Below are 27,860 nucleotides of genomic sequence, written 5' to 3'. Positions count from 1 at the left end.
GCAGAAATAATTGAGTGGGGGTGGATATCGGTCATCATCTGATTGGAAAGAGACCATATAAACTTGCTTTAACCTCACCAGGAGTTTTCTCGACTAGTGGGCTCAGAATGGCTCCCAACATCTCATGGTTTGCCTCCCTCCCTCTCCTTAACTATTTTTCCCCTTCTCCTCTCCCATGGTCCTCTGTTAAGTTTCTCCTGATCCATTTATAAGTGAAAACATTTGGTATCTGTCTTTCTCTGCCTGACTTATTTCGCTCAGCATAACACCCTCAAGTTCCATCCATGTGGCTACACATGGCCAGATTTCATTCTTTCTCATTGCCATGTAGTATTTCAGTGTATAGATAAACCACACCTTCTTGATCCCTTGGTTATTGTTGAGAGTGCTGCTATGAACATTGGGGTACATGTGCCCCTGTGCATCAGCACTCCTGTATCCTTTGGATAAATTTCTAGTAGTGCTTTTTTATTTTAGCTTTTTTGGTGGTGTGTAATGGGATAGAATTACGATTTTAATTTGTATTTCTCTACTGCCTAATGATTTTGAGCACACTTGCAAATATTATTGGCTATTTGAGTGTGTCATCTTTTGTGAGGGACCTTTTCTTTTTTCTTATTGAGCTCATTATCTATACTGGAAACTGATCTTTTAAGTTATATTTGTTATAAATAATCCTCCCAATCTATGCCTTGCATTTAATAGCTTTACTGAGGAATAATTCACATACCCACAATTTGTCCATAGTAAGTGTGATATAGGCAGGCCAGCTGAGGGGGTCCCACAGACCAGCCAAGAGGGTTCTTTGCTTCTTGCAGGATAGAAATCAAAAGGGGAGGTGAGAGGAAGTGAAAGCAGAGTTTATTGAAGATTTAGAGAGAGCAGATACAGAGAGAGCATCTGAGACACTTGGAAATGAGAGAGACTCTGTCTTCACTTGCTGTCTGGGGTTTTTATTGAGGATGGTGGTCTGGTGTACATGTCTTCCCAGGCATGCAGGAACTGGTCAAAACAAAATGTCCTCGATGTCATTTATGCCCTCGAGCCAGTGTTGCAGGATTCCTTTTTTAACCCCAATACCTGGGATTCTCTGCCTTGCTGCCTGGGAAAAATGAAGGGATGGACACAAAACAAAACGAGCAGCAACCAAAAAGTGTATTAGAGCATAAGATTAGAAAGGAAGAATAGTAGGAAAGCTCTCTTTACAGAGAGGGGACATTTGAAAGTGAATGCCCACCGATAATAGCCAAGGTCCTTGTTTTATAAGGTTCTGGTCCCAACCCCCTTCTTCCCCCGCCCCCCCCCATACTTAGGTCTTTTGTCAAATTCCTGAGGGAAGTCTGAGGGGGAGTGGGTGGGGTCTGTTACATTCTTAAGAGGAACCTCACCCCTGAGGGGGTTTGCGGTGATCAGACACTCCCAGCATTGTTCTAAAATACTGTTTTTGGGGTGCCTGGGTGGCTCAGTCAGTCAAGTGTCTGACTTTGGCTCAGGTCATGATCTCACAGTTCGAAGGTTAGAATCTCATGTCAGGCTTTGTACTGACAGCTCGGAGCCTGCTTCAGACTCTGTGTCTCCCTCTCTCTGCCCCTCCCCTGCTCATATCTCTGTCTGTTTCTCTCTTAAAAAGTAAAATTAAAAAAAAACAAACATGTTTTTTCCCACCCAGTGACCTCAAGTCCTATCTTCTCCCTCTCTGCCTATTTTAATCCTATTTTTACCTATCACACCAGGGATCTTGGCTTCAAGTTGTCTGTAGCGAGTGGTCTTGGAAAGATGACCTGACCCAGTCACTCCTTAGATGTAATCTATTGGTGCTGGAAGACTCCAAAGAAATCATTAACTCCTTGGCCTTTACAGGGAAGAGACACATTAAAGCATGTGTTAGGCAGGGATGCAGGTCCTAGGAGGAAGAGAGGCAACAAAAGAGCAGTATTTCTTGGGGTCCCTTCCATTTCCCCTTCTCAAGTGTATAGTTCAGTGATCTTTAGTACATTATGCAAATGTGAAGTCATCCCCACAATTCAGTTTTTTAATTAAAAATGTTCAATTTAGTTTTTAAAACTTACCATACCATAAAAAATGTAATAAATTGCATTTATTTAAAATGTAATTTGCAGCTCAAATGGTTCTAAATTGTACATTTCGGGCCTACCCAACTTCTTAAAAATACCTGAGAAGAGCTGCAACCAGATTTCAGCTCCATGATTATTCCTTTACCCATTCTTCTCTCTCTTTTCTTTGCTGAGTAACTTCTTTTAGATAGGGTTCAAGGTAGAATTTTCCCTGTTCATATTTTGTCCACTTCTCTTTTCTTATTATTATTACTTAAAAAATTTTTTAATGTTTGTTTATTTTTGAGAGAGAGTGACGGAGTGCAGAGCGAGAGGGAGACAAAGAATACAAAGCAGGCTCCAGGCTCTGAGCTAGCAGCAAAGAGCCCAACAAGGGGCTTGAACTCACTAACTGCCAGATAATGAACTGATCCGAAATAGACACTTGAGTAAGTCACCCAGGTGCCCCTTATTATTATTACCTTTAACGTTTATTCATTTAGAGAGACAGAGCATGAGCAGGGGAGGGGCAGAGAGGGAAACAGAATCCAAAGCAGGTTCCAGGCTCTGAGCTGTCAGCCCAGAGCTTATGTGGGGCCTGAACCCAGGAACGGTGAGATCAGGACTTGAGCTGAAGTCAAAGCCAGACACTCAACGTACTGAGCCACCCAAGCACTGCAGTCCACTGCTCTTTAAGTAAGATCTGCTTGCTGCCTTGCATTCAGGTCCACTGTTCTCTTAACGTGAAACATCCTGTCATTATACAGGTTCTCAGGAAGCCTGATGGCCTCTTTCACAACATCGTGCTCATATATGGTTACATCTCATGTTAACCCCAGTTTATTATACCCTGTGGCACTGTAACACCATTTTTGTACACCCTCCAGCCACTGGCTTGATGCTACAACAGCAGGGCTGCTCACCATTTTGACCCAAGACCACATAATTCAGTTTTAAAATACTTCCCTCACCCCAGAATATTCCTTCCTACCTATTTGTTATCAATCCTGCTCCAATATCCAGCCACAGGCAACCACTGATCTTTGTCAGGAAGTGGGTATTTTCTTTTCTTGTTTTTTAAAAAATTTTTAAATGTTTTTATTTATTTCTGAGAGAGAGAGAGAGAGAGAGAGCAGGGGAGGGTCAGAGAGAGGGAGGGACAGACTCTGAAACAGGCTCCAGGCTCTGAGCTGTCAGCACAGAGCCCGACGCGAGGCTCGAACCCACAAACCGTGAGATCATGACCTAAATCAAAGTCGGATGCTCAACCGACTGAGCCACCCAGGCACCATTTTCATAGTTCTGTATGGTTAGATGCCGGGAGCCACACCGGCCTCTCTGGATGGCAGTCACAGCAAGGATATGGTAGTGTTTGCACAGCTCCTGCCATGAGAAATGAAGACTGGTATCTCCTTCTGCTACTACTGGCTCATGTTGGAAATGAGCCTGCTGGTATTGACCAGGCCTCACAATATTCCATATCAGACCAATATTCTGAACACAGATACCTCATAAGCAAAAGCATATTCCTGCCTTTTCAAAATAGATTTTAGATTAAAGCTCTGTGGATTATTGTCAAAAGGCTCTTCCTATGGGCCTTGCAGATCCAAGACTTAGATAATAAAGGGGGTTAAGAACATAAGAGTTACAATTGAGCCTGGCCCCAAGACAAAGAGCCTAATTTAAAGTTAAAGGTACAGATAAAGGCAAAACATAGTTACTACATATATCTTTGCTAATTGGTGAAGCATAGCAGTCCCTTCCTCAAGGCCTACATTCCACAAACACCCTCCCTTACACTGGCAGCTCAGAAGAGGATAGATAAGTGTAGCTAAAACATAAACCCAGTTGCAAAGACTGACACATTTAGGGCCCCCACAGTAGTTTCCACAAACAAACCAATTCAGAAACATTCATCCTCTTGAGAGCCAGACAGAATGACTCCTAGCTTATCTATATACAATTTAACCTATATGTTATCCTGTTTTTCACTAAGAACATCCTGTTACTTCCTTGGTTGGGATAATTCTGCAATTGATATCACAAAAGGCCTCCCTTTGTAAGAAATTCCTTTCTCTGACTTCATGTTGTGGCTGAACCTTTAAATAAAGACACCAAAACCGACAGGACAGAGATGCCTGCCTGGTGATCAGAAAGAATCTCAGGGCTCTCTCACTCTCTCTCGCCGACACCGTCCATCCTTCAGGGACCCCTGGATCTGCCAGAGCCGGCCTCCAACAGTTAGAGCTTTCTGAGAAAACGTTACTGGCACCTGGGTTAAAGGACAAGCCTTGGAAGTTAAAGGGAATTAGATAGACCTTGAACCATCTGCTCTCATTCAAAGAGTAATAAACCTTCCCTCTTCCAAAGCCAAATGCCTCACCTTCTGTGGTGCAGACTTCCCTCTCCCTTTTGGAGAGAATTCACTTCATTCTAAAGGACTGTAAAAGACTGTGGAGCAATTTCTCTTTTTTTCTCAGGAGGGGAGGAGGGAAGGGGAGATAATCCTATTTCTACATAAAACCCCAATTCATAATTTCAGGGTTCCTGGAATACAAATCTTAGACATGGGGTCCTAACCACGTGGCAATTACTAGGTCACCTCTGAGAATTTGGTGGGGCCATTGAGGTAAATAGTAACAATGACTCTGATCTCTGCTCCAGCAAATTCATAGTTTCTTTCAGGACAACTGTGAACAAATGTAAATAGTAAAAATGTATCAATTTTGCTGACAAGGATGATATCCTATTTGAAACATAGTTTGCTGGAAGAGACACAGGGGACCCTCATAGGCTGACTAATGGGATTTGAGAGATGTCAACAGAAACCGTAGCTGACATGTTGAAAGGATTGGAAGACATTTGTTGGCTGAGGATTGGGAGGTAGAATTGGAACTAGCAGGCCAAATAGTGCCTTGGGTTTTTGTTCTCTCTTACAGGCAAGGGAAGAAAGGGCCCAGGAACCCCCCAAAATTGGGCTGTGAGTGGGTTGACAATGTTAGAAGTCTCTGTTGCTTTCTCCTCCAGGTTAGATGAGAAAGAAGAGGAATTCCCAAATTTGGTCCTTTGGTAGGCCAAAAACAGTAGAAATGATTTTGTTTATTGCTTTCTCCCTCAGACGGGAGGAGAAAGGATTAATTCGTTACCCAAACTGAAGCACAATTTGGGGCACTGCAGCTGCTAAGGTGCTCAAACCTGAAGGCAGATGCATCACTCTTATTCCTATGGAAGCACTTTGCTTCCCCCACATCTCTTACTCCCATTGTGCTATGATCTCTGCTGCCTAAAGGTTTAAGGGTGGGGTTCAGGACTTCCTGTTTCCAGGGGATGAGGGTGATTCTACACACTCATCTCTTTACGCTGGGAATTTATATTAGGGAAGGAATTAAGATGTTAATAATTGGTTGGACACAGGTGTCTGTGTGCCTAGTTCTGCGGCAGGAAGTGGTGTAGGACTCAGGGATGGATAATAAAGGTGCTAAAAATGTAAATTGTGGTGCCATGGAGCCAGAGGACAGAAAGAAACAGCCCAACCATAGCCCAGATGCTCGGAAGTACACAGGCATGGAGCCAAAGAAAGAAATACGGGAAAAAAACCTCTCCACTTATCCGCTTACCTAGTCTGACTGTCACTACAGCCACTTCTTCCAGCTGGGAAATAATAGCTTATCTTGGCAGCTGTCACTGTAAATTTTGAAATGCTAAGTTAACTCTTAGGTCTTTGAACAAAACCTGAAGAAAAGAAAAACAAATTTAATAAAAAGACTGTCATTTATTTGTACATGTACTTGAGCACCTTCACTGGAAAATGAAAACCTGAAGTAGCTGGAGCTGAATGGTACGTGCTAGGTTGGACAAAGGGTAAGAAATCATGAGAATGTGACAAAACACAGGGGCTTGGGCTAGGGCAGTTAATTGTCGAAAAGTGACTAGAAAGATGAGGATCAGTTTAACAAGTTTGTACAGATTTCTCTCAGCCTCCACTCTCCTTCTCTGGTGACAAAAATGTTTTCCTTCCTTCTGGTGCAGGGAGGGTACTTTTCATATAGGAGTTTTATCTCCTTCTTCCCAGAAGAAAAAGGGAAGTCAGAAGGCCCTTCTTGCATCTTCTGCTTTTAATGTGACTTTAACTCACTCAAAATAATCAGTATGCCAATACAGTGTATTTGGGGGTAATATACTCTGAAACCCTAAATTTTGAATTAAGGGCTAAATTAAGCCTGACTGCATAGAGAAATTAACGTGGATGTTAGATGCTTGTAATTTCCTTCCTCCCAGGGGCTAGAGGGGGTCGATACTCAAATCATGAAAAGCTACAAATAAAGAAATTCTAGTGGAACATGTATTAGAATGAGTCTCAATGACTGATTAATTATGCTACCATTCTTTTTGAACAGGATCCTTTGGAAGTTCTGGTGGTGATAACATGAGAAATTACAGTTTCAGATGCTATATAAAATTAAGGTTTTGTTTTTGTTAACCTTAGTTATAAAAAAGTTTTTCTCCTAGTTGTTTAGGATTTAGAAGTTCAGTCAAAAGTATCTGCCAGTCATTCACAACTCTCAAGGCTGAAGGAATATTAATTCTTTAAAGTATTCTTTATCAAGAGATTAATATGTCATACTAAAAACTAGTTGTGGATTTTTATTCTGAAAGGCAGATTTTACTTTTATTTGATTAAGAAGATGCTCCCCACTTAAAATTATCAGTTAAAGAATTCCTGCAAAGAGTGAATATGCAGACATTTCTATTAAGTCTATGTTATTTTCTCATTCTTTTTCAATTTGGGAGATTAAGTTTTTACAAAATTGCATAAGCCAATTGACCAAGAATATTATAGAATTGCAGCAAATTTGAGAGAAAGGAAATTTCAAGTCAGAGACATGAAATGGAAGGTTAGGTAATATTTATCTGCCTAACTTCCAGGGACATTTTGGCATCCTGTGTTTAATAATGCCATATCTAGTCAATAAATCAACAGACTTCATAGGGATGTTACAACCTAGCTTAAGAAAAATATATCTTTTAAAGAAGAATTCCTGGGAACCTGGTTGCTCGGTTGGTTAAGCAGTTGAATTCGGCTTAGGTCACGATCACACAGTTCATGAGTTTGAGTCCCACATCCGGTGAGCTCGAACCCCTCACCCCATCTGGTAAATATGAGCCCCGCTTCGGGTGAGCCCCACTTTTCTCTCTCTCTGCCCTTCACCCTTTCTCAAATCAATCAATCATTAGATAAATAAGAAGAAAGGGTTTCTGCTCTGCCAAATTGGAGAGCTTCGTAATAGAATACCTGAGGATATGAGCTATAGTCCATGTGGCTTCATAATTCTATGAACACATAGAAGTTTGTTTGCTATTTATATTTTTTCCTTTCATGATTTGCTACAAAAAATTATTCATGATTTAAGCTCCCACCTCTCCTTTCTGGAAACTCTCATTTCAACTAATGTATTCTGTAATTTTACAAAGTAGTGTTAGAATAATAGTGTCCTGCCTTGTTGGGTAATAAAGATTATGTAGATAAAATTTGCTCTCAATTTTGTGTGACTTTTGCTTGTTTTTTGCTGTAACACTATGATTTTATAACTGTACGTTATTAGAGTTACTTTTTTATAGTGCTGGAAATGTCTGTATTTCATATCATTACTATTATTATGAGAAAAGGTATTACAGAGGATTAGTTCTATTTTCAGCAATGAAATCTCTCTATAAAGGAATGCAAAACAGAAGCCCAAGTAAATGTAGCTGAACATATGGATATATGTGATTATATTATTTATTCATTCAAAATATATATACTAAATGCTAACTATGAGGTGGGCATTATTTCATATACTGTTAGTACAGAGGTAAATAGAGCAGACATAAACCACTTTTCTTAAGAAGCTTATACTCTACTGGGAAGAGACAGAGAATAAAAAAATATGTAAGTAAAATATGAAATATGTTAAAGAGCGATAAGTGCTACAGGAAGAGATTAGGGAAGAAGGATGGGGGAGATGAGGATGTTTGATTATTTGATTTATGGCTGTGTCTCCTAGGAGATGTACATGACCTGAAGGCAGACTCTGTCTGATGATGCTTGTCATCATACCCTCTTCACAAATGTTGGCACTTCACAAATGTTGAAGGAATGGGTGGATAAACTTGGCATTGGATGAATCCTCTCCTTATCTTGATCTACTTTTTATTTTTCACATTGCTCTATATAATACAGCAGTCCCAAATCCCCCAGTGGATGCCGAAAACCATGGATAATGTCTAACCCTATAAATGCTATGTTTTTCCCTATACATACATACTGATGAGAAAGCTTAATTTATAAATGAAACACAGCCAGAGATGAAGAGCAATCAGTAATAACAAAATAGAACAATTATAACAGTATACTCTGATAAAAATTGTATGAATGGGGGTCTCTCTCAAATATCTCATTGTATTGTACTCAGCCTTCTTGTGATGATGTGAGATGAAAAAAATCCCGAAGTGATGAAATGAAGTGAGGGGAATGACATAAGCATTGGGACGGCTAACCACTGACCTGACGATAAGAAAGAGGGAGGATCATCTGCTTCCGGGCTGCAGTGGATTGCGAGTAACTGAAACTGTGGAAAGCAAAACTGCAGCTAAGTGTGTCGGGGGGGGGAGAGGGGGGTGTATGTATATAATTTATGTCTTAGTTATGTTCATTATTTATTGTCTGCCTGACTTGGCAAGAGCGTACCTGCAAAAAGCTAAGAATTTTTACCTGACAGATAGTAGAATTTTACCTAACAGATAGTAGGATTTGAAAAATATTTGTTGCATGAATGTATACATTTTGATAAATGATTTTCATTAAGAGGGAACAATGAACTTATTAGCTTATGATGTAAGAATTATGTTTGCTTCTTTTGCAAAGCCAACTTACTTCTGCCAACAACACATATTCTGATAGCTACTGACGAATTCACAATTTGCTCAAGCACCCTATGAATAAAATGCTTAAGAAGCTAATCCTGATACAGTATATTAACTGTATACTTAATCAGTGGTCAATGGCACACTGTTTCTCTATTCTTAAGATTTTCAAAAAGGGCCAGGTCAAGAAACCGTAACATTCACTCAATTTTTTGAAAAGTGAGGTAAGAGTATGTAAATATAGATGAAACAGCTCCTTTAGTAGACTGGACAGATGTGGGTGGATGTTTTCACTGGAAAGGCACCACAAGGTTTTGTTGCTTTGTTGCTTTTTTTATTCAAATAAAATGTTTATATCCTTTCTCATCCAGGACACATGGTCATACTCACAACATATTTCCTGACAAAGCTAGTGGGGAGCTTACTTTTTAGTCCAGGACTTTCTTTTGTTCTCCTAATGACCAGAGATTGTTTGTTTTGTTTTTTCTATTTTTGTTTTTTGAGAGACAGAACATGAATTGCGGAGGGGCAGAGAGAGAGGGAGACACAGAATCCGAAGCAGGTTCCAAGGTTCCAAGCTGTCAGCACAGAGCCTGATGCGGGTTCAAACTCATGAACCATGAGATCATGACCTAAACTGAACTTGGATGCTTAACAGACTGAGCCACCCAGCCTTCCAGGATCAGAGGTTTCAAAGAGTTGCAGTTTACACTTGAAAGAGCCACAGATGGCCCTAGAAATGCAACCTGAGAATCATAGTTTGGGAGAATGATACCTGAAACTAAATACCCAGTATTAACAGAGTTTGAATGATTAGGGCATGAAAGCCAAGTGTACAGTATTTTCCTTCCTGGACATCTTGAAATACCTAGTGATCTGCTGAAAGCATTTTGGAAACATTTTTGTTCCCTATTTATAGATGACTATTATATTACACTTTAGCTTCTTAGGGGCAAGACAGACTTCTCTTAAATCACAGCCTACCTAAGCACCACATGCAGCAAACAATGGGCTAATTTATTTTCATTGAGAAAGATATGATCATTAATAAAGAACATAAAATCACATCATATTATGTAATCTTTAGTGGCCTCATGTGAGTTAATTTTCATAATCCTAATTGCCTCTTTATTCCTTTTTCTAGAAGATCCTATGTTTACACTAGCAATTTTCAAAGTCTGTTCCATACTTTGCCTAGTGTTGTGCAGTGTGCTTTTGACAAGAGTTTTATGGTGAAATAAATTAGAAAATAATGTATAAAACCTTCCTCATGATAGAGATTTATAAGGCAAACCAGGGTTTTAAGAACTCTTAAGAAAGGCAGCTTTAAAGAGATTTCTTCAACTTTGTTTTACTCAGCATTTCTTGAACTTACCGTCAAAACTTTTCTTTTTTTCCCCTTATATAGTTTATTGTCAAGTTGGTTTACATATAACACCCAGTGCTCATCCCAACAAGTGCCCTCTCAAAACTCTTTACTAGTGATAACTATTTTTTGAGTTATAAGACATCAACCATTATCAATCACATCACTATTTGATGTACCACTAAGAAAGGAAAAGAAAACACTGACAATATGCCTTTAATTTCCAAGACCCATTTAAATATATAGTCTATAAAACACAAGTTCAGAAAATGGTTCTTTATCCTACATAAAACAAGGAGACATATACTCTAGAAATAAAATACTAAAATTATTTTTTATCAATTTTTTTTCATTTTGGTCAGTAATTTCAATAACATTCTAAATATTCTTTTTTTGGATTTCCATAAATTATGAAAGGCAGTCCTCTGAATTCTGATATAAATATATTTAGTGGTATGGTGCCATACCAACACATACATTTTGTTATCACAGTTGTAACCTCTTTCTGTAATTTTTGAAGTGTTTACTATGAGACTTAGAGGCCCTTGTATTGGGCAAAGTCACTTTAAAGAAAACTCTAGGGCAGACAGATAGCAGTCCCATCAATCTATGCTCATTGATGATCCATGATAAATTTTATCACAAATCATGCTCTCCTTTTTTTTTTTTTAAGTTTATTTACTTATTTTTGAGAGAGAGAGAGGGAGAGAGCAGGATCAGGGGAGGGGCAGAGAGAGAGGGAGAGACAGAGAATCTCAAGCAGGCTGTGCATGGTCAGCACAGACCCTGATATGGGGCTCAGTACGGGGCTTGAACTCACAAACTGTGAGATCATGACCTCAGTCGATATCAAGAATCGAGCCTTAACTGACGGAGTCACCCAGGTGCTCCAAGATCATAAATCCTCCTCTTGATATTCACACATATGAGTTCCAAACTAGATTTTTAATTATTCCAGGTAGGATCCATATCTTCATTTGTCTCTATCTCCCCAATGTATCCACTTTGTATAAGAGTAGGATCATTATAAATGTTATTTCTTAACAAAAGAACATTTGTGTCATGAAATAGCCAACTGGAAACATCTCTTATTTGGAAAATCCATATTATTTACTATGGTTGTTAGCGAGTCATAACCTCAATTGCCTATTTGTAAAGATTTTTGTCATTAAAATGACTAAAAGAATTTTATCTAGAAATTAGATCAGAGGAGCCACACTAAATTTGCTAGTGCCATAAAATAAGTCATTTTAATAGTAAAGACACATAAATAAAGTGTTTATGATAAAAACAATAAAGTTGTCTTTCAACCCTGTACACCACTGAAATAATTCCAAGTGATTTGTAAGGAATATATTCATCTTTTTACATTCAAATAATGGCTGAACCATGATGATTATCATTTTTGCTCAATAATTTTCTTTTTATATTCTACGAATTCACACAGTATTACAGTAATTTATAGTGTTACAGTGCTTGGTAATATTGAAGATATGAAATAAAATTCTTCTAACAGTATATAGAAAATAAAAGTAAAATAATTAAAAGTCATTTGTAGAGCTTTTTTATGAAAACAAAATAATTACTATTTTTTCTGTAAAAATAAATTACATACTTTATGTTGAAACATCATTCTATTAAAGTGTTTAGAAAATAGTTACATTCACGTTCTGGCAGTGTGCTCAAACATTCCTATTTGCCATTCTCTCATGCATGACAGAATGAGGTGCAAGCTGTTGACATGGGAGGAAACAGCTTATTTTCACAGGAAAGGAAATGATACGTGAAATGGAATTAATTTAAAAAACCAGGTATCATAAGGTAGAGACACAATAATTCACTAAGAAAAAATATTTTTCAAGGCCTTTCAGGTGATGCAACCTTTGACTGCACTTTATCAAAGGTAGTTTTTAATCATGCTACCTTGTAACTTCCATCAAATTAGCGTGTTCATTGACTGCAGTTTAAAGCATAGTGTTTGGTCAACGGAAGCACAACAGTGGCACTGATTAAGGACCATTTTCATGAAGGAGCAAAAGAAATTAGCATCTCCATTCTCCTCTAAGTGTTATGGCTGGCGAGGGTAGCACCTTTGGCACGAACAGAACCGGTTTCCACGTGGCGACCAGGGGGCAGAAGTCTCTGGAATGGCACAACCTGAAAAAAGGGCTGCTACTTCCGGCAGTGATGCTATTGACCCAAATTTGCTTGTCTACCTAGAAAACAGCCAAAGGGCTAAGACGGACCTAAGTTTAACCAGACAGGAAAAAAAATGTGTACTTATCTAAGATAATGGCAAACTCCTGAACGGCAATTTGGAAATGAACTTGCTTTTGGCTGTTTCTTCTTTTTCTTACTTTTCTTCTGCTTTTTCTCAGCTTTATTTTTGCTTGGCTTCTTTTTCTTGGTTTCCTCTTTATACCACGGTCCCCAGACTCCTCCGTTGAGCCGAGGGTTACTCCTAGGGTCTTTGGGGGGGTACCTGACAGGCACTGCAGTTTTATTGAACTGTGAGAGCCTCCGTAGGAGCTGTTTCACTATTCCAGGATACCTAGTAGACAGATCCACTCTCTCATATGGGTCGGCTGTGATGTTGAAAAGCCATATGCTTTTGCCACTTGACAACGTAATCCGTTCATTGTGCCACCGGTTTGGCCCTAGGTTGCTGAAAGACTGAGGGGGAACCCAGTCGCTGTAGCCAGGGTTTCCTGTAAGCAGTTTCCAGTGCTGCACCCTGATTGCTGACTGGATTGCAGTGTTCCAGATCCCATAGCCCGCTGCCCAGGAGCCATTTTTTGCCTTGGTGTAAATGGGGTCGATGTTGTGCAAAATATCCACCCGCGGTGAACGAAGGCCTTCACTTATGGTTTCCCAGACATCATAGCCATCCAGTTGAATGTCCTCATCAATCTGTCCTTCAGCCAGTGAAATCAGAGTGGGGTACCAGTCAGTGATGTGCACAAGCTCCTTACACACTGTTCCCTTGTTTTTCAGAAGTGGACTATGCACGAAGCCAACAGCCCGGATGCCCCCTTCCCAGTATGTTCCTTTGCTACCTCTGAGAGGCCAGTTACTTCCTCCTGCTGTGGGCTGGCCGCCATTATCTGAAGAATATATGATAATGCTGTTGTTATAGAAACCATATGTCTTCAGAGCCAGGGTCACATTGTTGATTGCTTCATCTAAGCAGGAAAGCATGGCAGCATACCTCCGCCTATTTATGTTGATAATGGATCTATAATGTTCAAAATACCTGCCAGGAGCTTGCAGTGGTGAGTGAACAGCTTGGTAGGCAATATATAAAAATAGAGGCTTTCTGGGATCATGGGAAGCTAAGATTTGCTGAACTCTTTGAGTGTACATCTGTGTGGAGTATATGCCATTGTCATAGTCCCAGGCAGCATTGTCATTTTCATACAAGTCATAGCCACACATCCCAGGACTGTCACATTTGTAGTGTGTATAGTAATCACCGCTTCCTAAGAGGGAACCAAAAAAGGTATCAAATCCTCTCTTGGTGGGCATACATTCTTTTTTGTAAAAACCCAAGTGCCATTTTCCAACCATATGTGTTGAATATCCAACCTCCTTCAGTTTCTGAGGTAGGGTTGCATTGTCCAGAGGTAAGCATTTGGGTTGGGTAGGTCTTATGATAGAATGTTGAAGTCCGGTGTGTATCTGATACCTTGATGAGAGTAAAAAAAATTGTCAGTGCAGGATAAAAGAAGTATTATAAAATTCTTAAACTAAACAATGTTCCTATGAAGAAAAACTTCACCCCTAATAAAATATGACCAATTCAGCAGTTCTACTGTTGATTCAAAAGTCTTACCCTAATTAGTTTCATATTTAATATTTGAAATACATTTGACTCTAACTCAGTACTTTTGAAACTAAGATTTCACCACTTACCTCAAAGTGTTTTTAAAGTTCTAACAGGAGGGGCACCTGGGTGGCTCAGTCCGTTAAGCACCCGACTTCCGCTCAGGTCATGATCTCACGGTCGTTGGGTTCGAGCCCCGTGTTGGGCTCTGTGCTGACAGCCAGCTCAGAGCCTGGAGCCTGCTTCGGATTCTGTGTCTCCCTCTCTCTCTGACCCTCCCCTGCTCATGCTGTCTCTCTCTCTCAGAAATAAATAAAACATAAAAAAAAAAAGAATTTAAAAAATAAAGTTCTAACAGGATTAATCTGAATAAACTTTAATCTCTTCATTAATTATGTAATGTAGAAAGCTAATGTGATAAGGGAAAGGATATAAATGTATAGATGATTATTATTTTTATTATTTATTTTTAAATGTTTTTATTTATTTCTGAGAGAGAGAAAGACAGCGTGAGCAGGGAAGGGTCAGAGAAAGAGGAAGACACAGAATCTGAAACAGGCTCCAGGCTCTGAGCTAGCTGTCAGCACAGAGCCTGACACGGGGCTTGAACCCAGGAACCGTGAGATCACGACCTGAGCCAAAGTCAGACGCTTAACCGACTGAGCCACCCACGTGCCCCAATTATTATTATTATTATCATCATCATCATCATCATCATCATCATCATCATCATCATTAGTCTAGAGACCTCAATTAACTCCCAAATCATTTCATGAGATATCTATTTCAAGCTAATTCTGAAAACACAACCAAAAGGTGTACAAAAGTTTCCTGTTTGATTGTCACAAAAATATTTTATAGTTATTCCCCAGCCTGCTAGATCTCTGTAAAGAAAAAGAGAAGTTTTCTGGCTCACAATACATTATTATTGAAAAACCATCTTAAGGTAACTATTTTAGCTAATTCTAAGGAAGGATTCCATTTTCCTAAAACAGAAGGAAATTATTCCTTTCATGTCCCTTTCTAAAAAAAGTTACATTCACTTACATTGTAGTCTAGGAAAACAAGGTAATCCTTTCTATACATTAAAATTAAGTGAACATTAATTTCTGGCATTGTTCTTTCCCCGGAGGATATTTTGCCAAGGATTTCTCCCCCCCCCCCCCCCCCAAGAGAATGGTTATCATCACAAAAGTGTATGAATTTTCACCTGGGTCAAGATGTGCCCATTAGTTCATGACATGTAAAAGTGATTGATTCCATAGTTATTATATAAGTTTAAAAGGACTTTAAAAATAAAAACACAGAAATTCTGAGAAAACAAAAGTTGTAGAAGGTAAATGTGAAAATATTCTTGGAATCAAGTTACAAAGAGTTAATATTGATATCAAAATTAAAAGTTTTTAAAATGGATTTAACGTGAAAGGCCAACATGTCATACATACCTTGGGTGAGTACTTCCATTTATTTAAATCTACAAATGAAACTGTAATGTAACTGAGTTCTTCTGAAGTGTCAATTACAATCACATGCTTTTGGTTTTGTAGGATCCATAGGGATGTTTGGTCACTAAGGCAAAGCAGCATTCACATGGGCCCTGTCTCTCTGTTGATCATTTAGCTGTCAAAGTTTCAAAATTATTACAATTGTGAGAATTTAAAATGTAATCAATTCTCAAAGAAATAAGCATTTCAAAAGCATTTAGCACCAAAGTCAGAGAGTATTGTTACTATCCTTGATTTTGTTAAACACTATTTTATATATATTGTTCTGTTATTTTATTTTAAGTTTGCTTATTTTGAGAGAGAGAGAGAGAGTGTGCGTGTGGGTGTGAGCAAGCTGGGGAGGTGCAGAGAGAAAGGGAGAGAGAGAGAGAATCCCAAGCAATTCCACACCGTCAGCGCAGAACCCAATGTTGGGCTTGAACTCATGAACCAATCTGTGAGATCATGAGCCAAAACCAAGAGTCAGATGTTTAATGGACTAAACCACTCCAGTGCTGCTCCTTGATAATTTTTGATGATCCAGTTCAAGATCCAAAACATTCATTGTGAAACTATTGATTTTGTGACAAGTACATGATAAATTGGTAACACCTATCATCATAAGCATTAAGTACATTTAAAAACTGAAAAATCTGTATGGCCAAGCATTTTGATGAATTATTAACTAAATAATTCTATGTAGAAAATGTACTTGGCTAGAGCATCTATTCAATTCATTGAATGGCTAACCAATTCAATCTTTCTAATCAAACTGGGAATTTTCTCAGCTAGTACTAAAAGCAAAAGTAATTGAGCCTTTTGAGAAGCAGGAAATACAGAAAATGTTCACACAAAAAGAAGTAGGAAAGAAGAGGTGTGCTTCTTTCAGGAGAGAGTATAGCGTTAGCAAATAAGAGAGAGGTCAGAACTATTAATTGTCTGGTTTTTGTTTTCCCCACAGCCTAGAACACTTTTCATATTGGAAAAATATAGAACCAACAACATAAAGATTAGGCAGCAGCTCATAACAGAAGAGATCTTTTCAGGACAGACTCTCATCAAATGAACTCAAGACTCTGGGGCCAAATTGGTGGAGTTTCAGGTAGAATCTGGGGCATGGGTTAGGAGTATAGTCTGGGAGTCAGACAGTCCTGAGTTTGAGTTTGCTCTACTGCCTAATTAGCTGTGTAACTTTGGGCAGCACTTAACTAATCTGATCCTCAGTTTCCTCCTCTGTAAAATAGGGACAATAATACATATTGAGTTGCTATGGCATTGAAGAGAGTATAGAGTCTGGTAAGGGGAGTATGTCAGTAAATGATTGGTTTTGCTATTATTACATCAGAGTTCTGAGTCATATGTTACATATTTGTGTTGTTTCATAATGTATAGGCTTTCTTTCACATGTATTATTGCATTTAGTCCTCACTGTAACAGTCAGAAGTAGGATGCTTTTATGTTAACTTTAAACATTTTTTAAAATGTTTATTTATAGACAGAGAGACAATCCCAAGTAGGCTCTGCATGGAGCTTGACATTGGGCTCAATCCCAGGAGCTGTGAGACCATCACCTGACCTGAAATGAAGAGTCGGATCCTTGACAGACTGAGCCACCCAGGTGCCCCTTATGTTAATTTTATAGACAAGAGAATAGAGATATAGAGATGACCCCAACTCCTCCAGCCTGCTCCACCAAGCTGTGAAATGGATTCCTGAATGACAGAGTTTAAGCCTGATGATTCTCTTTCTACTCTCTTTCGGAGTTAGTATCAGTACTTCTTGAAAAATCAAGGAGCAGAGGAAAGATGGCATCAGTCTTCAGAAGCAAATCTGTTCTAACTTTCAGATAGGAAGGTTTTTGTAAGCCAAATAGTGAGGTTTATAGTGATCCCAGAAAAAAATGGAGAATAATTTTGAAGTGGATGACTTGTGAGCATTTAAAACAAGCAAACAAATTAGGTGGAGCCAAAAAGGAAGTCTTCTAAGTTAGGTTCATTTTCTTTTTAAAAAAAAAAAATCCGTATTAGGTAAACAGCTTAGGGAAATGATGGGCATTTCAAAAATCTGCTCATGATTCTTTTCGTATAAAATAATGAAAAAATAACTGTATGGTAACATTATATATTCATCAGAGGAATAATAATGTTACACATTCACACCCATCAAGGCATACCGAAAATTTTCATTTATGTCATTTCTCTGGCTTCTATAACTTTGTGTACTATGCAGGGGTAATCCATTTATTACTTTTATCTAATAACAACAAAAACAAAAAACACTTAAACTCAGAGGAATTTAGTGTTATTTAGTGGTTTGCTGGGCTTTACAGCTGTAAGTCGTGAGGTTCTACTTTGGAATCGAGAGGTTTGGCTTTCAAGACTTTTCCATGGTACACAAACAGATTATTGAACAGCTAGGCCTATTTAAAGTTTGGATTAATTCATTTGCCTAATCTTCAGTATTTATTTGTTCAGCTAAGCAATATACTGAGTGTAAAATGTGTGCCAGAGACTAATGTCCTTCAGTCATGGAGGACAACAATGAATGGTAATAAATTATTTTCTTTCAGGAAGGAGATGGTTGGAATCTAGGGAAGAATCTTTGGCTTGATAGTGACTTTAACTTGGCAACAGCAACTAGGTTGATTATCCATCAGGAAATTCTTCAAAATACACTACAAAATAGTATATTAATTAACGTAACTGATTAATTCATCGAAAACTGCTGATCTGGAAAGTAGTCTCTGGAGCAGTACAACAAGCCTCTTTTTTTGGCTTCAATGCATTGATCATTATTATCCATTGATTATTATAGACCATGATATATCCATATCCATTATCATTCATTATTATTTATGACTTGAATAAAGAAACAGAAGAAATGCTTATTATCTGGGTAGAATAGTTAGCATGATAAGTGGCATAATCAAGATTCAAAGTAACTGAAATGAGCTGGAATGTTGAAACAAAGACAATGATATATAGATCAAAAGTTAAGGAAGGAGTAAAAGAGTGAAGGCAATACATCAAATGATGCAGAAGCCTGAATGAAGGGGCTCTCACTGGCGAAATCTGGGATAATGTGAGCATCAAAACAAATAGGGATAGTAAAAAATTATACCCACTGAATAAAATAGGAAACCCTGAGTCTATCCTAATAAAAATAAATAAGTAAATAATAAAAGGTTACTATGAAATGGGATAATGGCATAGTCTCACATAATAATTACAAACATGTAATAAAAGAGTAACTGTACAGTGAAAGCACCTGATAAACACCATATAAATCAAGCGATTAAAGTTACCATCTCAGTAACTGGGACAAACCAACATCATGTGCCTCCAGATAGGATGCAATGAGAGGAGGATGGAGTAGGTGTGTCAGCCTACAGTGCTTAACCTGCTTCTAGTCGAGTATACAACAGGCAAACCCAAACTGAGGGATATTCTACAAATTAACGGCTGAAAAATATATGGTCAAGATAATGGAAGTCAAAGAAATGGTTCAGGAGAGAATGTTATTTGTGTTGTACTTATGTAGTACTTGACTTTTCTATAAGTATGAGAGTGTTTCAAAATTTAAAAAACTGTAAGGAAATCTAATTGGGATAAATGGAAGGCACTGCATGTTAAGAAACAAACATTTACATGTTCATGATGGATCTGAGATGGTGGGTATATTAGACTATGAATTTGATAAAAAGCAAATGTGTAAAGAACTAAAATGCTAATAAGATCTTACATTATATAAGGGCAGGGTGCCAATTCTAAGAAGTAACAGTCCTACTCTGTGCTAATCAGAACATATCTGGAATAGAGTGTTCAATATTCAAGCATGTTCTCCCCAAATATATGTATATTTTTTTATTTATAAATGACACACATCCACTACTATACTACTTTATGAACATTATAAAGCATACACAATAGAAATTAAAAAGAAGTAGGTAAAAATAAATAGAATTTCTGGTATTTGTTCTTGTATCCTAATGAATCACCCCGTGTTGCCCTAGCGTGTATGTATTCCAATTTGGAGACCACTGGTACAGAGAGTTGATTGTAAAGAGATGAGAACTGAAACACAGGGATTAATTGGGAGGCTGTTACTGTAGTCTAGGTCAAAGATGATGGTGGCTTGGACTACCACCTAGTGGCAGTGAAAATGGAAGTAAATGGATAAATCCAATGTATAATAGGACTTGTGGCTATTTTGGTGGCTATTTCTCTATTTTGTTCCAAAGTATACAATTAGGACTAATGGATAACATTACAAAAAGGCAAGTTGCAAAAATAACAACAACAATAAACAAACAAAAAACACAACTAGGAAAGAAAAGAAATGAAAAACAAAATAGACTAGATGATCATCTTGCAGGGATTGTGTAAAAGGTATATATGGATTGGAAAAGGAGTACTAGTTACCTGTAGGGGCTCCTTCTAACTTTAAGAATCCATGGATCAAGAACGATAGGTCAATGTTTCCTCAGAGAATACCCTGCAACCTCAGAGCAGCTTCACAAAAACAAGTTTACAATATCACATACAAGTATTTGATAAAGAAGTTTACACAAAACATCATATATATTTAACATCTTCTTTGAATAGTATAAAGTTACCTTACAAAATAGGTTTTTCACAAAGTATTTCCTGAACGTAATAATCATGACTAAAAAAACTAATTTTGAAATTTAGTCTATTTTTTGTATTACGATCTGGCTACCATGTGAAGAAAATTCTATGTGAACAAGAGAAAACCTAGATTTGATATCAAATCTGTTCAAATCAATAGCCATCATTCTCACTTTCCTGCCAACTTAAAAGACAAAACCTAAGTGGGCCTGTCTGCTTGGCATTAGAATGTGTAAAGACTTCTGTAATCTTTTTAAATATTAATTCGTATCACTGGGTTCTGGTAGTGGCAGTAGTTTTGAATTCTCTTTTGTCTAGGAAAGCCTAATATAATATTATTGTTTTAATCCAATTACATAGTTAATGTGCCCTTATAAATGTAAAATACTTTATAAGGGTAAAATATGAATCATCACAGTTCCATGCAGACTCTAAAGTGTAGGATTATTACAGAATACGAAGTTAGCCAATAGTGCAGGAAAAATTGGTATCTTGAAGGGAAGGAACCAGGTATAAGAGACTATAGTTTATGAATCAACTGTCACTTAAATATTTATAAGTTAGAAAAATATAACTAATTTTCCATATTCTACAAGGTATTCCTTTCAAAAAACTCTTTTACCTTCAAGCCTGTTATTCTATTTATAGTACTTAATTTTATCTTTTAGTTAATTATATCTTCTGACAAAGGCTGTAAGTAGGAGAGACATAACAATTCAATGCCTAGGTTTTCATCTAATGAATGAATAAATTTCATTGGATATTCATTCATGAGATGAACAAATAGTCATAGTTTAGAATGAATTACTTATTTAACACTCAGTGATTGAGAGCAATGATTCCTGCTCTTAAGGAACTCAGTCAGTGAGGCTTCTTGCTCACTGATAGACCTTCATGATAGACCCCAACAGTTAAAACCATAAATAGACAACACTGCTTTAACTCACGCTCTAACTAAAACCCATTGTGCTTATTTCCTATCACACTTTCTTGAGGCATTGATGCAGGTGTTTTGCAATGAATGGAACATTCCAACTGCCAGGCCAGAAAAGCCTTGATAGCAGTGGAATGCCTAGAAGACCACACATTCCCTTCCCCACCCATGTTCCTGGGCTGAACACATAGCAAACCCCATCCATGATCACGTACTCTCTCCCTGCTCTTTTGCACGTGCCCCCACCCCCATTCTCTCCCTATAAGACTTGGGGTATCCATATTGCCAGTGGAAGGGTTGGTTGTTGAGGCTTGAGCCTGCCACCTCCCCCAGATGCCTGTACCCAAAATACATTTCTCTCCTCTTTTCCAAACCCTCTCTTGAATTCCTGGATCCTCTTGTGATGAGTTTATCTGAGTTTGATGGGCATCAGTGTTGACAAATACAGTGAGGAGCTCTGCTTTCGATGTGTTGGGATTCTTCAGGGTGGAGCAGTTGTCTGTGGCCTCTCTTCAGGGCTTCCCCTTTGTTTTCTGAGTTAGAGGCTATGATAGATCTTTAGGTAACAAGTCTAGTGTCTGATACAGACAACAATTAGAGGATTATTGTGACAAGGGGTAAATACTACAGCAAAGACAACCAGAGCATTCTCTGAGTACTCATAGTAGGGCCAAGAAATGCTCTCAGAGGGGGTCATGTTTGATCTGAGTGAATTCATGGGGTCTCTATGTGAATGTGGGGGAATGGCAGATATTTGAAACACTAGGAACAATATGGACAAAACAGGGAGTCACAAGGGAACACGCATCTAATCTGAGGTGATTCTTGAGGGAAGAGACACCATCCAGGTGAAGAGTTGAAGGGAAGGCAAAGAGTATTTCAGTAAGAGGAGCAGCATGTTCAAATGCACAAAGGGAGAGAATTTGGCCCTCTGTGAATCAAGAGTTCAGAATATGAGAACAGAGATTCAGACACATCTTGATGGAAGATGAGACAACAGAGGCAAATAGGTGCAAGTTACAGAGAGCTGTATTACAGCACACAGCTGTACAAAGGTTTTGTACTTAATGTGAGGCTCACAGAAAACCAAAGAAATACTTTTGAAAAGAGTATTACATAATAGAAGTTTGCATTAGAAAAATCACTCTGGTTGTAGTGTGAAGGGTAGATTGGAGTGAAACATGACAAAGTCAGGGAGGTTTGCCCTAGTGTAAGAGATAAATGCTGACAATTGAAATGGTGATGAGTGACAGTAAGGGTGAGAAGAGGACTCTAAGGAGGCACATCTGAGAGGGCTGCAGACTCTGGGGAATGTGGGAGAGGGGATGTTAAAAGTGAGCCCCAAGTGTCTAGTCTAGGCAGTGGAGTGAAAGGAGTTTTCTTGCACTAAGTTAAGAAATCTAAGAACAGGAATGAATGGAAAGATGATGAGTTCTCCTCTGTGTTTAGTTGGAAGCACCTATAAGATAGGTGGATGAAATTACTCCAAGATTTGAGACTAATTAACGTATAGGTGGTGGTAAGTCCATGGGAGCACATGACACCATTTAAAGACAAGATGGGACTGGGGCACCTGGGTGGCTCACTCAGTTAAGCGTCAGACTTCAGCTCAGGTCATGATTTCACAGTTTGTGAGTTCGAGCCCTGTGTCGGGCTCTCTGCTGCCAGCTTAGAGCTTGGAGCCTGCTTCAGATTCTGTGTCTCCCTCCCTCTCTGCCCCTTCCAGGCTCATGCTCTGCCTTTCTCTCTCTCAAAAATAAATAAACATTAAACATATATAAAAGAAAAAAAAAAGACAAGATGGGACAGGACACCTGGCTGACTCAGTCAGTTAAGCATTCTACTCTTGGTTTTTGCTCAGGTCATGATCTCATGGTTCATGGATTCAAGACCCATATCAGGCTCTGAGTTGACAGTGTGGCACAGAGCCTGCTTTGGATTCTCCCTCTTTCTCTTGCTCTCCCTCTCCTTCTCTCTGCCCTTCCCTCACTCACAAGCACATGTGCTATCTCTGTCTCTCAAAATAAATGAATAAACTTAAAAAAAAAAGACAAGATGGGGACTTAGGTTCAAAGATAGAGCCCAGGAAATGGCATTATTCAGAAGAAAAACAAGGAGCACAGGGAGTTTGAGATGAAACAGCTACTGTGTGCACTAGAGTAGTAAAAGGCAGTTTTAGAGTTGATTGTAACACATACTGTACAGAAGCCAAGAAAGGTGAGAATTGAAAAGTATCAACAAAACTTGGGAATAAATGTGTATGACCTTGTAGGGGCCAAAGGCAGGCTGCCCCCAAGATGGTCCACTTTGGCATGAAGATTATTTTGAGTTAAACATAGCAGATTCTGAAAAAGCTTTTTACCTCCCCCGCAACTCCCTGGCTGTACTAGGAAGAGAGCTATTAACATAGGTTCTTTTTTACCTAAGAAACTTAACTGCATAATAGGACAACCTTTGTTTCCCAAACATCTCCCCTCTCCTTCTTACTAATAGACTTCCTTTCCTTTGTATCCCCTAAGACTTACTCCTCTTCTTGTCTCAAATAAACCTCACATTGTCTGACTGTCTTTGTAAGGTCATGTCTGTGTGGATCCCTATAAGCTAAGTTGATTTTCTCCTGTTAGTCTGTCTCCTATCAATTTGATTCTTAGTCTAGATAGAAGGATCTTGGAGGCCAAAGAAAATTCTTTCTCCCTAACAACTTGTTAAACCATATTTTAGTAAAAATCCAAATTTTAGTTAGTTGAGTCCTGAATGGAAAGCGAAAACTGTGAAAATATTAATTTTCTACTAAGTTAGAGCCAGGACGTTAGAAGCAGGAGCTATCTCACTCAACATCAATTACAGGAAGAATTGTCAATTACAGACCCCATCAAAAGAATCTTCAACAGGTAAGAATGATCAATTATAGGTCCCAACAGGAAAAGATGTATACTGCATCTTCTAGAAGAAATTGAGGACCCCTGCAGCTCAGCCAATGGAAAACCATCATTACTCTGAACTCTTGTTTTTTCTCCAATGGACCTTAGTTCAAAACAACCCCTCTCCCCCACAACTTCCTCCTTTTCCATAAAATAGTTTTCTTCTTTGTCTGTTGGACTTGCCTATGGCTTTGCTGTACCTTGCATGTCCTGAATTATAATTCTCTACCATTCCTGAAGAAACCCATTTTGTTGGTAAAATAACTGCCTTTTTTTTGTTTTTTTTTTTTAGGTTGACAATATGTATAGATGGTGAGTATAAACTATTTCATAATATATAGATGGAAAAAGAAAAAAAAAGAATATGGTGAGTCTCCAAATGCTGATGTGGAGAAATGCTTATGATGTATTATTGAGTAAAAGAACATCTGGCTATGCCAGGGTACCTATTGTATTATTACATTTTTATAACAAAAACATGTATCAATTCCCCAAAGGCAGGGACTGTTCACTGCTGTTCTGTATCACCTAAAACAATACCTGGCTTGGGGTGCCTGGGTGGCTCAGTCAGTTAAGCGTCCGACTTCAGCTCAGGTCATGATCTCATGGTTTGTGAGTTTGAGCTCCATGTCAGGCTCTGTGCTGACAGCTCAGAACCTGGAGCCTCCTTCAAATTCTGTTTCTCCCCCTCTCTCTGCCTCTCCCATGCTCATGCTCTGTCTCTCTCTGTCTCTCAATAATAAATACATGTTAAAAAAAACAATACCTGGCTCATATTATGACATCAATGAATGTTTGTTGAATGAATAAATGAATAGAATGAATGTGTATTCATAGAAAGAGAATGAAAAAGAAAAAAAAAAAGTAAAGATATACACCAAAGAGTTAGACATCATTATTTCCAGGGAGATAATAATAATTGTGAGAGAAGAGGAAGCTTTCATTTCCTGATATATAAATTTATATATAATTTATATATTTTATATAAATATCATTTAAATTTTCTATACATTATATAAAATACTGTAAATGAAACTTAGATGAATGGGTGTCAAAAGATTAGCTTGCTCTACTCAGACTAATTACATATGGCACTATGTTTAAAATAAAAAAAGAAATCTAAATTCCAAATAAAGAACACATTGATCTCATCAAAGTGTTCTTCTATTAGGATCATCTACTCAGGGGGCCACATTTAGATCAGAAGAAAGCAGATGGAATGAACTAAATGAATTATGTAAGTATCCCTTAAAAGCTAGAGAAAACGCTCCCTTTAACCAAAAATAAATAAATCAATAAATAACATGTCAAGTAACTTAAAATTCCTGGCTTTGAATGGTCTTTCCTTGTCACCAGAGCCTGCTGTTCATTCCTTCAATTGCCTTGTTCATCCACAACATGTTAACATTTACAACATCAAAGATGTTGCTACACTGAATACAGTTGTCCTGGTCTCATTTAGAAACATGGCTGCAAATCACATGTTTAGTGGCTTCTTTCTGGAAATTTCCCTTTAAGTCTTGAAATTGATGAAAGAATGAACGCTTGAGGTCATATTGCCCCAGGCACGGCTGGGCTGACCAAGGAACCCATAAGAATGCAACTCTACTAGCTCACAGGTACGAATCAGCACTACCCTAGGGATACAATCACCAGATGTACCTAATTAAAAGAGTAAAGATATTTTTCAGATTTCAGGTCTCTTGGGATGGAAAAGATCTCCAGGGAATGAGACAGAGCGGCACCAGAGCACCTACTAGCATGACCTCATGGGCCTTCGTTCAATAGTGTCCACCTTCTCAGAGACCCCTGTGTTGGGAGCCATTCTGAACTCACAAGTTGAGAAAACTCCTTGTGAGGTTAAGACAGGTTTGCAAGGCCTCCTGCTGTCAGATGATGACTGATATCCACCCCCACTCAATTGTTTCTGCTTGAGCACCAACCCCCAAGGCACCTTGTTGATTGGTATTGGGAGTAACTTGTCCCCTTATTCTGGCCCTGGTCTGATGATTGCACCTTGTGAAGGAACTTATTGTGGGAACTTCTTCTCTTGTGAATATGGGAGCAGACATCGTGTCTCTGGCAGGTCCTGTTTTCCTTGATACTTCCCTTGAGCTATAAACAGGCTAATGGTCCTTACTCATAAAAGATTGACCTTTACATGTACAATTCTGTTTCTACCATTGCATTAGTCCAAGAGGTTCATACAGCTCAACATGTAAATCAACTAACCAGAAATGTTTCTCATTCCCTAGCTATTCAAGAAATCATAGACAAAAAGCTAGACACAAAGGTAAATGCACTCGAAGAGGCTATTCTATGTATTGTAAATAAGCTAAACTCTTTAAAGGTATGGTTGGCTCTCCAGTGCCATAAGGAATATAACTGGACAATTAAGTCTGACCCGGAGACAAAGAGCCTAATTTAGAGGTAAGGAACAGATAAGGGCAGAACATAAGTTATTACATATACTTTTGCTAACTGGTGATGTATAGCAGTCCCTTCCTTAAGGCCTTCATTCCACAAACACCTTACCTTACACTGGCAGCTGTGATGAGGATGGATAAGAGTAGTTAAAACATAAAACCAAATACAAAGGCTGACACATTTAAGGTCCCCATGGCGTTTATGCATTCAGCATCAAATCAAAAAGTTATTAACCAGCTCAAATACCTTCTTCCTCTTGTGTGCCAGACAGAATGACTCCTAGCCCATCTTAACCTATGACTTAATCTTAGTGTTATTGACTTAAACAAATGTGTATGTTATCCTGTTTTTTCACTAAGAACACCATCATTTTCTCAGTTGTAAGATTTACTTAACCTTACTATAATTGGGGTAGTTCTGAAAGAATACTTCTGTAAAACCTGTTTGTGTATACTTTCTAAAGCATCTTATCACAGAAAATTATCCATTGTAAAAATTCCATTTTCTGATGTCATGTTATCGTTTGACCTATAAAGACACCAAAACCGACAGGACAGAGATGCCTGCCTTGTGATCAGAAAGAATCTTGGGGCTCTCTCACTTTCTCTTGCTGACACCATCCATCCTTCAGGGACCCCTCAACTGGCTGGAGCTGGACTCCAGCACCCCTTCCCCAAATTTTGCCCTTAAAACCCCTCACCTGCAAACTATCAGGGAGTTTGTGACTTCAGAGTATTAGCTCCTCATTCTCCTGGAGGCAGCACACCAAAATTGCCTCTCTTTACTGCAAAAGGTGGATATTAGTTTTTATTGGCTTGCTGCATATTAGGTAGATGAACTTTTGTTTGCTTCAGTTACAGTCTCGTCTATAGTGTATGTGAATTCTTGGTAGTTTCCACCAAAAGGTCAATTTAGTTTCCAACCAGAGGGTCTTCTCCCTGAATCTTTTTTTCCATGCTGTCTTTCCCTTTGGAATTATTCCTTTGGAAGACCCATACTTTCTACTCCCTTAAAAAAAAGATTTAATACATAAATAAAAGATGACCAAACATCTGTCTAAATGAACATTCACTTATATAATTAGTATGTTCCTTTTCTGTAAAATTATTTACATAATAAAATTTAAGAGGGAACTCCAAAGGTTTATTTACAATTATTTAGTTAAAAAATTTTTGGGGGCACCTGGGAGGCTCAGTTGGTTAAGCGTCCGACTTCAGCTCAGGTCATGATCTCGTGGTCTGTGAGTTTGAACCACGCATCAGGCTCTGTGCTGACAGCTCAGAGCCTGGAGTCTGCTTTGGATTCTGTGTCTCCTTCTCT

At 38.4% G+C, this 27,860-nt stretch overlaps 1 protein-coding gene and 1 pseudogene across 1 annotated transcript in view; both read right to left on the bottom strand.

Moving 5' to 3' along the window:
• Positions 1-2,208: 2,208 nt before the first annotated feature.
• On the bottom strand, positions 2,209-2,980 carry LOC120222251 (annotated as a pseudogene).
• An 8,200-nt stretch (positions 2,981-11,180) lies between these two features.
• Positions 11,181-27,860, bottom strand: part of ARSJ (arylsulfatase family member J) — an 82,528-nt gene continuing 65,848 nt past the window's right edge. Inside the window, exon 2 of the mRNA XM_039220001.1 lies at positions 11,181-14,008. Coding sequence (XP_039075932.1) covers positions 12,604-14,008 — 1,405 coding nt within the window. The 3' untranslated portion in view covers positions 11,181-12,603. The remainder of the gene's footprint in view (positions 14,009-27,860) is intronic.

This window comes from Hyaena hyaena, unplaced genomic scaffold (assembly GCF_003009895.1).
Source record: "Hyaena hyaena isolate Hyena2069 unplaced genomic scaffold, ASM300989v1 scaffold_854, whole genome shotgun sequence".
Lineage (NCBI taxonomy): Eukaryota > Metazoa > Chordata > Mammalia > Carnivora > Hyaenidae > Hyaena > Hyaena hyaena.
This window is presented reverse-complemented; position numbering and strand designations above follow the sequence as displayed.